Source organism: Acanthisitta chloris, unplaced genomic scaffold (genome assembly GCF_000695815.1).
Source record: "Acanthisitta chloris isolate BGI_N310 unplaced genomic scaffold, ASM69581v1 scaffold20172, whole genome shotgun sequence".
Lineage (NCBI taxonomy): Eukaryota > Metazoa > Chordata > Aves > Passeriformes > Acanthisittidae > Acanthisitta > Acanthisitta chloris.
Genome location: NW_008662427.1, coordinates 11,304 through 23,361, shown reverse-complemented (window position 1 = coordinate 23,361; position 12,058 = coordinate 11,304). Strand labels below are relative to the sequence as shown.

The following is a 12,058-nucleotide window of genomic DNA, read 5'->3' as shown; positions in this document are numbered from 1 at the left end:
GCAGAGAAGCTCTTACTTCCGAAAGTCATTGCAGAAGTCCTTTACAGACCTTACTGTTCCCTGACAAATGAGCTATGGGGCTATTATGCAAAATTCTGAAAGGACTTAACATTGCTTTTAATAGCAGCGCTTGTAGTTAGGTCCAGAAGCTATAAAGTGCAGTGATTGTATGTTCACAGGAGAGTGCCTGCCAGTTCCAACAGCCGTGCTGCCTCCAAACAGCAACAGCATGTGCTGGGTATGTAGGACACCCTGCTCTGCAGCAGGAGATGGTGTGTGGATGGCTGTGATCTGCATCTTCCACACTCACCAACTCAGATCTTCCATACTTACCAACTCACCAGTGCCCTAAGTTTGGAAAAGTTGTGTCCTGTGAAGTGGCACTCTGCCCAGGAATGCAGTGGGTGAAGATCTCTAGCAAAGCAGAGAGACCTCTGTTTTGTGCCTCTGGCAGGAGCACATTACACAGTGAGTGAGTGTTGTTTTCATGTGGTTTTCCATAGCTTGGAGTTCAGCAGAGTCTTGGAGCACCAAGGAAGGAAAGAGCAACAAGTTCCCAAAGGAAGGGAGAAAGCCTGGAGAATACAGGGCTGTACCTGTGCTATTGCTCTGTATTTAGCCCAGGTCTTCATCCATTACCAGGAGAGGGAGGTCCCCCTTTTTCACAGGACATTCAGAAAAAATCCAACCTCAAGCATTAAGACTCGGGATTTGGTTTGTTTGTTTAACTGCATAAAGAAGCCATTTTGTGCTGTTCTGGCTGTAGTTGGTTCATGGGGGGAGCCCTCCTGTCCCGCCCCACAATCAGGGATGCTGTGAGATGGCTTCTGGAGTGTTCTGGAGTGGAACAAAAAATTGTGAGTGACCACAGATGAGAAGTGTACAGGAGGAGCTGTACCAGGAGAAGCCTGGTCTTGTGCTGCCTTATCCTGTGGCTAAATGAGCTTTTCTGCCCTGCGAGCTGAGAACCTGGTCAGAATTCCCATCGGCTGTTTTATGCCATTTTCCTGACTAGCCTTGCAGCAGTGGGACTCCTTCCTGATCCCTGAATGCTGCTCCAGTGGATGCTGAAACTCAGCAGTCCATGAGCTCTGCCATGAGTGTTTCTGGTACAGAAACACCATTTTCCCCTTGCAGACACATCACAGAGGAATGCATTAATCGGAGAGACATGGAGGTTCAGAACTTCTATTCTCTTAGCTTCTCTAGCCTGCTCTCTTCTTTCATTTCCAAGTCAGACTTGTGATCTAACATCAACCACTCAGGCATCGTGGAGGCATCAAACCTCCTGTAGATGAGGGAGATTTACCAGCACAGAATTCTTTGGCCCAGTCAGATCTGTCAGAAACAGTTCAGTCCAACCTGTCGTTCCTTGGGATTGGGTAGGAACCTCTGCCCAATATAATGCTGGAAAACATTACAAAATCCATGCAACTCCCACTCCATCAGCTCCAAGAAAAGAAGGAGAAAAGATGAGAGTGGATGCTAAATGGAACTGCTGGAGAGCCTGTGTGTCTCACATGTTCTTAGCAGGCTGCTTCTTTCCCAGGGTACCGGAGCTTCAGACACTTCACATGTCAAGGACGATGTTCTGGTGGTAGGTACCTCAAGGAATCCTTCCTCAAAGCTGTCACTAGCAAAGATTGCTCCATCCCGACCAGTTCAAGCAATTTCTGGTTTTGCCAATCAGCCTCATGTCTGTTGTCCTCTGCAGCCTCTCCAAGTAAGTGTGGTTTGGTTCAGAGCAGACCTTTCTGAACTAGTGGCTCTAAATAAACACAGATAGGCAATTAAATAAAACATTAGATGCAACAGCTGTAGATAAACAATTCTTCAAAAATGAGGTGTTTGCTTTCTGAGTGGTTGATGCCAAGTGCCCAGAGATCTCATTCTAGTCCAGACTGGAAGGCAGGATCCTCCAAAACCAGCTAGCTCTTGGAAAGTGCCCACACCCTTTATTTGGAACAAAAGCATTTGAAGCTCTTCTGATTTCAGAACAATAAACAGCTTATTTGTGACTCCCTTGGCAGGACTCTATGCTCATGGGAAGCTGGGGGCAGGTTCAAGGCCCTGAAGGATCCTGCTCTGGGCACAGGCTCAGCCTGGCTGGTGTTTGATGGAGCCTGTCTCCCATGTCTCCCTGTCTGAAGTAAGGCCCATCATTTGATAAAAGTTTCAAACACTTTGTTGTCTTAAGCCTTTTGAACCAGGTCAGTGCAATCCATGTTTGCTGTTCAGGGAGATAGAGAGAGCCCTCGGCAGTTATCTGCATTATTTCAGCACAGGGAATTTGCATTCATTATTCTGCAGTACTCTTAGTTTTGGGGAAGTCTGTGTAGCTCATTCTTTGAGCTAGCAATAAAGTCAGACCTATGGCAATGTACAGAGCATCATCCTGCTTGTCAGCTCTGTGAGTCACCCTTACAGGTACCTGCCAGGACAACACAGGGCACGTGCAACCAGTATCTGTGGGGCAAAGTGAGGTTTGTTTCAGGTGCACTGAACTTGGATGCTCAGGGAGACCCTTGCAGAGATGGTTGCACAGAAGGGGCTGCATCTTGCACCCTCAGACAGGCTGCTGAGACCTCTGCAAGCTGTGGTGCTGAGTGGGAGGCTCCAAGGACAGGGCAGTGGGTTTTGCAGATGCAGCATTTTTTCAAAGAGAGGAAAATTAGTTCATCCTAAAGATCCTTGGGTTTGATTATTGTACTTTCTGTAGTTGAGCTTCAATCACCTCCAGACTTTAAGAAACTGTTGATAAACATGCTGAGGTATTAGTTGTAAAAGTCCAGAATTGTCTTATCTTGAGTTCCCTGGGTACAGCAGTGAATGTCTTCAGATCCTCATCAGAAACAGAGCTGTGGTCAATAAGCATTACTGGGCCAGAAGAGAACCACCTTATTGGAACAGGACTCAGACAGGTTAGCAAGCTTCCCTCTTTGCACCCACTGCTGCCAGAGGCTTGGGAGAGCCTTTGGTTTGGGATGCTGCATTGCATCAGAAGCTAGGAAAATAAAGAGAAATTATTTCCCATTTGTGTTTTCCTGTGGTAGCTGCAATGAGGAGACCCAAGACTGTACCTGCTGAGCTCTGAGCTGCCTCTCATTAGGTTCATTAGGTGTCTAACGGAGCAGGGCTCGGTGCTGCCCTCGTACAAACAACCACAGGGGGAGTTGTCCTGTCTGAGGTGGCAGGAGGGAGGGAACACATCACCCAGCAGGTTGGGACTTGTCAGGCAAGAGAGAGGTTTCTCTCCTTGGGAATTGCTGGCACTGCCCCACAGGGTGGTGGTCATGGGTTTGGGATTTCAGAGGGAAGCAGGCTCCCTTAGCCAGAAGTGCTCCCCTGGGCTATGCAGGGCAACAGGGAGACATCACTTGCATCCTAGAAGCTCCTCAGGGAGTAACAGAGCAGGAACCAGCTCTGCCACATCTTCCCCCGTGCTGGAGCATGACTGGGGCCCATTTGTGGACAGCAGAAAGGTGAAGCATGTGGCTTTGACCCCTGTGCCAGTATTTCAAGACTAAACATTTTTTTGATGAAAATCTTTTTCTGCAGTGTTTTTGGTTTGGTTTGGTTTTTTTAATACGTGCCACTGATTGCAGGGCTGGAGGTCCTGGTGGCAGCAATGTTGTCATCCCAGGGTTGGAGCCACCTGGTAGCTCACGTGTTGTGCTCTCTTCAGCCAACGTGGATGAAGGGGAAGGTTGGTTGGGGTTGTTCCCAGCTCAAAGGGGTCACTGGGACTGAGATTTGCTGGCAGGGTCAGGAAAACCCATTCCTCTTGGCAAACAAAATAAGTGGTGCTTTAACTGGGACCTCTGCAGCCCAGCTGGGGTGTCGTGAAAGATGTCCTCAGCTCCTTGGTGCCCTCAGTGGGGTCTTTACTGCCTCTGGGGTTCTTCCCTCCTCCCACCCGACAGCTGGCAGGGACAGAAAAGCCAATACAATTTGCATACTTTTGTCAGGTTTTGAGGCAAAGCACTATTTTAGTCTTCTGCTTTGATCTTTTGGCTGGTCTGGGATAAATTCTGGTGGTCTCTCATCCTCCTTTAAACTTTTCCAGCTCGATGTCTGCTTCTGATGCTGCATTTGTTCTTTTGCTGTGAATTATCTCATGTCTTCACATTTAATTTTATCTCTGGTCCTATAGAGTGTGTATTTCTCTCATGTTGGTATTGAAATATTTGAATGCAGGGTTTTATGCTGTTGAATTTTCCAACTATTTTTTCCTCCAAATTAAATTTTTATCTCTGCTGTGTCATTTTTTCTACAATTTTAGCAAAATAATACAGAAGGGATAAAAATGAGGAGGCAAATACAGCAGCTGATAGATTCATACTTCACAAATTTCTTATCCCAGAGCTCAGGAATTTAGGGACAAAGTAACTCAGCATAAGGAATCAAGAATGTCCTTGAACTACCATAAATATTCATTTATTCACCCAGAGCAAGCAGAAAAATGGCATCTCTGTGCTTGTGAGGGTGCTGTATTGATAAAGCAAGCAGGGGATCGTTGCACAGCTCTGAAGAGCCAAGATGCAGCCCTGTAGGATCCTCTGGTGAGGGAGGATGCTTTGTGGGAACTGGGGCCTTTTGTGGCTCTGGGCTGGATTTGCAGAGATTGACTGGCATACACTGCTCCTTCTGGGATGGGCTGAGTAAGTGTGTATCAGAGTCCTCCTTTCTATCAGAGTGAAAGCAGCACTGCTATAAACATGATCCATGAGAAGTTGAGAGGTCTGTACATCCTTTTCCCACCCTTTGAGATCAGGATGTTCCTGTTGACCATGTGTACATTGGAAGAAGAGCATATCCATCCCTAAGTGGAGTTTGGTGCCAAAAGAGCTTGTTGAATTGCGGCTCCAGAAAACTTTTCCCTTACAAGGGGTGATGTGTGGAGCTGGTGCCAGCTCAGGAGCTCATGGGGGAGGCTCAGCTTCCAGCCCCCAGGTCCTGGGCTGCAGCTCAGTGCCTGGCAGCCTGTCCTTCCTCAGCTCCCCAGCGGAACGACCGGCATTTCCAGTTAGCAAAGCCTCCAGAAGAAACGTGTCGTTTTTCATGCAGCTTTCACTAACCCTGCTGTGTTTCCCCTGCAGCGTACATACCGAATGCCAAAGGATATCCACGTTGAACCAGAGAAGTTTGCTGCAGAACTGATCAATCGTTTGGAGGAAGTACAGAAGGAACGTGAAGCAGAGGAGAAATTAGAGGAGCGCCTTAAACGTGTTCGAGCGGTCAGTAACCTTCTTGCCTACTCTACCAGCCTGAGAGTCTGTTTATACCACAGGGAGCTTTCAGCTGCTGGGGAAGCAACTGGGGTGACCAGTTCCCTGCTCCAACAGCCATGGTCCTCACTTGCATGGGGCTCCAGGAGGCTCCCGTTGCCTAGGAGCTTCTACGATGCTGTTCCCCTGTCCATGCAGGACTCTGTGAGCTCCAGTGCTTCCTCCCAGCTGTAAGATATCAGTTGTGGCACAGCAGTGCCCACTTCTGCCACCAGTTAGGGGCTATGGATGCTCTCCATCACCTTCTCTCTCCTCGCTTTGTGAGCAGTCCCTTCCGTATGAAGCTGGAGACTCTGTCACTGGGGTTTACCTTCCCCTAGGCGTTTTGTGGGATCCCTGTTTCCCCCACAAATGGTTACCAGATGGCAGGTGATGTTATGCTTGGAGGTGTTTGTGTCTGCTATCAGGCTGTTTGGGTTCTGCCCAACAGTGCCTAGCACATCCCTAGAAATTTTGGAAGTGATCCCTCTCCTGGGCAGAGAAACACACTGACTCTGTGTGGGTGGCTGGGGATGCCCAGCCAGTGGCACTGAGTGCTGTGAGCTGTGGTTCTGCTGGGGCCCTTCAGAGCCTGAGGATTTTTTAAATGAACCAGGGAAAGTGTGCAAGGCCTTTAGCTCCACAACATGCTCCAAAAGGGAGACAGCAAAGTATTGGTCATCTGGTATCACCTGTGTGAGAACCCTCTTCAGCAGTATGCACACTGTATCTTCTGAGACACTGCAGCTCGTGGGTACCTGTGCAGCTTGTGGTGGGGTTACAGCAGAGATTCTGGAGGACACCATGGTGTTACTGAACATCACCAGTGTCAGTGTAACTACAGCCCTGCGTGAGGAAATTGTGGCTCTCTGCAGTTAATAGCTGCTGTGGCCCTGAGGCAAAGGCTCTGTGCTCAGTAACCTGCAGCTCTCCCTTAAAGCAAAGGTGTTGGTGCCTGGCTCAGCTGGCTCTGTGCTTTCAGGGAAGTTGAGCCTCTAGGGCTCCGGGAAAGAACCTTCAGCCCCCACTGGAGTATTTTAAAATGTTGATCTAGTAACTCTTCAAACAGAAAAGAGCTGTGGGTTGTAGTGCTTGCATGAAATCACATCTGCATTTCAAATGCAGAGAAGTGAGGGTGGCAAAAGGATCTGTAAGGTCCCCCCCAGCTCTAGGCGTTTTCCAGCAAACTCCCTGCACCTCTGCATCCAGCCAGAAAAAGCCAGTGAGGTGCTATTTTGTGATTAGATTCCTGTTCTTCTGGAATTGCTCCATTGTCCTGTCTGGTGACTGTTGCTTTCTAGACAAAGCCAATGTAACCAACAGCATTTTCTGCCAACAAAGTCCTAGAACACTCTTCCTCCTCCTCCTCCTCCCCTTCATCCTCCCCCTGTGGCTCCATTGCAGCCCCAACCTGTACCAGACTGCATTATCCCAGCTCTCTGCCTCCTTGAAGAAGCTGCCAGTAGCAATACCATAAAATCAGCAAATACCTATGTGCCAGAGAATAAATTTAAGTCTGTTTAAACACATTTTTGTGTGACTTAATCTATTTTTAAGCCCAAGACTTCCACTAATGCTATATATTAAACCTCTTTGCTGTCTCCAGAATGTATTTCATTGACTGGCTGGCATCTGACATTAGCCATTCAGGAAAAACTCAAGAGTAAGCAATTGTAGCTTTTTTAGGTCAGCACTTAAGGTGCAGGAGCTGCTGGTATCAGCAAGAGGGAGAGCTGGAATCCTGATAGATCACAGGGCTTTTTTTCTGTGACCTGAACACCAGGACTACAGGGTAACCTTTTCCCAGGTCTGCATGGCTCACTGCACAGCAGTACAGGGAAACCACGAGCATTAGTCACACTAGGCATTTATCAGCTTAGCAGAGAGGCTGGAAATATTTTGCAAAAGCTAGGAAAAAAGACTTTTTCTCCCCCATACTGAGCTGCATGAAGGTTCCCTGTCAAAGACACATCATGCAGTAACATCGAGAAGAGGCATCTGATGTAAAGCCAAATGCCTTTTACTGAAAAGACTGACAGATTTCTGTTTTAAAAAAAAAGCAAACTCTGAATTTGTTCATTATTCTGAGCAGTGTGGGAGAGGATTAGAGGATACGCATGTTCCCATATTAGTTTTTGAGGCACTTCAGCCTCATGTCCGTGCATGGAAGCCACAGCATCAGACCAGTATCAAATCATACAGATCACTCTGAACTGAGTGAATGGAAAATAAGCCAGGAGAAGCAAAGCCACCGCTGAGATTCTCACTATTTGAATATAAAACATTGCCTGAGTAGAGAGGGAAGTCGTTTGCATGATGGTGGAAGGGGCACTCGTGCTTAGGAGAGCTGTTTTCTCTTACCGCCCAGCAGCAGCCAGATGGGTGGGACTGGGAGAAGGCAGAGGAGGTTTGCTGCAAGGTATCGCTTGCCCGTAGCTCATCAGTGCAGCTCTCAGCCTCCTAATTCAAAGGGAAGGGCACCCCCAGCCTTGCTGGGGAGTAAAAATAGCTCAGCAAGACAGTCAGCAAAGTTGGAACCTGCATCTCTCCCACTGCCGCTGCCTGTGGGAGCTGGTGGAAGAGCTTTCTGACAATATTATGTCAACAAAGCACCATCTAGTGGTTATGGCACCCGGGGGTTCCCCACCTGCCTGGAGGCTGTGCGTGCTGCCAGGCTGTGCCCAGCTCACCTCCAAGCTTTGTCGAGCTCACTGCCAAACTTTGCCCAGCTCACTGCCAGGCTTTGTCCAGCTCACCTCCAAGCTTTGCCCATTTCACTGCTGGGCTGTGCCCAGCTCTCCACCAAGCTTTGCCCAGCTCACTGCCAGGCTTTGTCTAGCTCTCTGCGATGCTTTGTCCAGCTCACGGCCAAACTTTGCCCAGCTCACCACCAAGTTCTGCCCAGCTCACCACCAAACCTTGCCCAGCTCACTGCAGTGAGGTGTCAGAACACTCCAGAGCCCACACCACATATATCAGTTTCTTCACTGTAGACTAAGCACAGTGAAAAGATTCAGCAGAATTGGTACCTGCAGCCTTGACTTGAACCTGTGTCCTGCTCAAGGAGAGAGGACAGCTTGGGATAGTCACCCCAATTCCTTCGTTCACTGTCTTTGTCTCACTGTTGGGGCTTTCCTACCTGATGTGAGCCTGAGGCCTGATCTCATTCTTGAAGCAAAAGTCTGTGTTATCTGCAAAATGGGGTTCCAGGCAGCCAGAGGATTTCCCGAATCCCAGTCACCCATTTGGCTGGAACACCCTGGGTTGCCACTCTCATGCCGCCCTACTCCGGTGTGAAAGCACTGCCAGAGCTCTTGCTCTGAGTAGAAAGGATGTGCTGCCATTCCTCAGGGGCCTGTGCCAGGGTCAGAGCCTGCCCAGCACATCAGTTAGTATTTAAACCTGAGAGGTACCAGCCCTAAAAGCCTCCCAAGTGCTGAGTGTATCACTGGGTTATCATGCACTGCTAATAAATGCTGGCCCCAGTGGCAGGGATTTAGTCAGCACATGCCTTATTGTGTCCTGCCCCTGAGCTTGGTGCCCAGGGCGGGTGGCTGGCAGGCTGCAGTGTGTGGCTGTGGTTAAAAGGTGCCTCTGGAGTTCCTCAGAGCAATCTGTGAGAAGGTGGTGTCCCCTCCAGACACAGGCATCATGTCACACCCCCAGGCTTGGAGCACCCACAGCTCTGGCACTTTTAAAGCCTGTCACTGTCCCTGTTTCAGGTCAGAACCCCCAGGTGTGTGACACTGGGAGGAAGTCTGCTATTTACTTTCTTGCTGTGTGGTTGGCAGCTGAAACTTTGAAGCTGGTTATCAAGTGATGGATGATGGCATCTGACAGGCAAAGCTGATGGGAGTCAGTGTTCTCCAGTAGGTGTATTTATCTGGCAGGGCAGAGATACCCTGTGCTGCAGCTGATTTCTTTACTGTGCCAGAGGAGGAAAAGGAGTGGGATTAAAGGGCTTGCTGGAATCCTGCTTATGTAATTAAAACAAATAGGAATCCTGACTTCCAATAAAGAAACTTCATAAATATCTGAGTTTATGTTGGAGCATAAAGTAGTTCGTCAGCATCAAAACCGTAGCTGTCAGCATGGAGGAGTTTAATTCCTCCTGGCAAGGACTTAAGGGTCGCTAACAGCATGTCCTAGACCAGTGTGAACTGCAAGAACAAACAGTTAGTTCCAACCCGTTTCCTTCTCTGCATGAAGGGTTCCACTCCACCTTAGCATGCCTGGGAGAAATCAGTTTGATTTTCAAAACCATTCATGCTGCTCCCTCCTGTTACAAACCCACTCTTGGCTTTGCTTTGTGGAATAGTCATTTGGGTGAGAACCCTCCTAGTCTCTCCTGACTCAGAAGTGATTTGCCACATATCCTGTAGCTCTGGGCTTTATCTGATGGGCTTTGAAGCAGTGCCTTACCAAAGGCACAGAGGAAGTCACAGGGACGGTGTGGTAAGTTGTGTTTCTGCTGGTGGTTGTTACCGAACCATCTTCAAGGGACTTGGGAAGCTTTTTAGTAAGGTTCTGCCTGCTCACGCATCCGATGGAGGTGTTGGGCTTGTCAGCAGGCTGCATCTGTAAACCCTGGTTGAGGTATGTGACTGCCTGTCAGAGCTCACCTCAGTCTCTTCGGGTAGTGTGTGCAGAACATTGTTAATGGTGGCTCAAAACTCAGGTACAGAGAGACCTGAGCAGCTCTGCTTTTTGGCACCCTGACTGCACAGGCTTGGTTTGAGCATTAGGAATTTTCTGCTGGAGGGTGGCAGTCTGGGACAGGTCTCCAGAGAGGTGGTGGATCTCCGTCTTGAAGGTTTTCAAGATCTATCTGGACTAAGCCAGGCCTGACCCCAGGGTTGGCAGCAGTCCTGCTGTGAGCAGCAGGTGGGACTGAGGACCTCTTCCACCACTCTTGCTATCATCCTCTGATTGTCCCCATGTTTCTTGCAGGAAGAAGAAGGTGAGGATGCAGATATCTCTTCTGGTCCCTCCATCATTAGCCACAAGATGCCTTCCGCCCAAGCCTTTCATCACTTTGCTCCCCGTTACGCTGAGATGGGCTGTGCTGGGATGCAGGTGAGAGATGCCCATGAAGAAAACCCCGAAAGCATCCTTGATGAACATGTCCAGCGTGTGATGAAAACACCAGGCTGCCAGTCTCCAGGGCCTGGCCGTCACTCTCCCAAGCCACGGTCCCCAGAAAGCGGCCACTTAGGAAAGCTGTCAGGGACACTAGGAACAATTCCTCCAGGGCATGGGAAACACGCAACAAAATCAGGAATGAAACTGGATGCAGCGAACTTATACCACCATAAACATATCTACCACCACATCCATCACCACAGCATGATGAAACCAAAAGAGCAAATCGAGGCCGAGGCCACGCAGCGAGTGCAGAACAGCTTTGCTTGGAATGTAGATTCACATAACTATGCAACAAAGTCACGAAACTACAGTGAAAACTTGGGCATGGCCCCTGTCCCCATGGACTCTTTAGGCTACAGGTGAGTCAGGGAACACCCGATGGGATTCCCAAAGCTGTAGCTTCTCTAGGAAGCTTTTTTGTAATGTCAGTGAAACAGTTGCTGAACCACATTTTCTTGTGAAAGCTTTTGCTGGGACATGGTTTGAGGGCCTCCCACTGGTTTTTCCTTCAGAAATGGATATGCCCCAATAACCCTTATAGACCCCTTGTCATCTCTGTGATCTGGTGTGGAAAAACATCCTCTAACCAGGGTTTTTAGTGGTCTTGGTTATAAAATAGGCTCCTTTCACCTCCTAGCAGTGGATGTTCTTAGAAGTTGCAGATGATGGTCTATTTCTCCATGCACCAGGAATTGCTAAGTATAGGGCTGTGTCTCGAGGTCTGGATAATGGAAACAAGTTTTGTTTGATACCCAGTAGTCCCCATGTGGGGAGAAGCAGAGAAGTTGTCAGCTTGCCCTGGCTTTTTAGATCTGCAGCAACCCCTCTCCAGGCTTTTCCCCAAAAAAATCAGCAAAGCTATCTAGGGGTCTGTTTCTCTTCTGTGGCTTTAAGGTCCTGTGTGTGTTTGTGAACACAGAGAAGGAGCAAGGTTCTACAGAGTAAAGCAGGTGGGTGGTTAGGACAATGAGGGTCCCATGAAATCACAGCCTGTGGCCATGACAAGCCAGCACGGGGGAATTGTGCATGGCCTCTTGAGCATGAGGCTGCACATGGGGTTCCTGTAGGAGTCTTTGCTGCACCCAGAGCTGTAGACAAAGTGTGGCTGCTGCCTGACATCCCTCTGGCTACAGTGGTTGAGGTGTCTGGGCTTCCTCACACACAAGAGCCTGTGGAAGGCAGCCCACCCTGCTTGGATGTGATCTTACACCATGATCTGAAGTCTCAATTCAAATCAGGGTGAGAAGCAAATTCTGGGCCTGGCAAATCAGCAGTTTGGGGTATTGGTGAATCTGGGGCTGATAGGACTCAGGTTTTAAGTGGTGGTCAGGTGTGGAGAGGCAGCTGACAGTTTGCAGCACCAGGATGAACCTTCTACTCTGAGCAAAGAGACAGGGGATTAACACAACCTTCTTGTGGTAGATCTTGCCACAGGGAGGGTGAGAAGCAAATTCTGGGCCTGGCAAATCAGCAGTTTGGGGTATTGGTGAATCTGGGGCTGATAGGACTCAGGTTTTAAGTGGTGGTCAGGTGTGGAGAGGCAGCTGACAGTTTGCAGCACCAGGATGAACCTTCTACTCTGAGCAAAGAGACAGGGGATTAACACAACCTTCTTGTGGTAGATCTTGCCACAGGGACTCATTTGG

The 12,058-nt window shown here is 48.9% G+C and overlaps 1 protein-coding gene across 1 annotated transcript in view; it reads left to right on the top strand.

The window, feature by feature from the left end:
• The window catches only part of LOC103798351 (axin-1), a gene marked incomplete at its 5' end in the record, with an annotated part of 21,993 nt that overhangs the window by 2,544 nt on the left and 7,391 nt on the right, over positions 1–12,058 (top strand). Inside the window, 2 exons of the mRNA XM_009070606.1 lie at positions 5,100–5,237; positions 10,218–10,771. Coding sequence (XP_009068854.1) covers positions 5,100–5,237; positions 10,218–10,771 — 692 coding nt within the window. The remainder of the gene's footprint in view (positions 1–5,099; positions 5,238–10,217; positions 10,772–12,058) is intronic.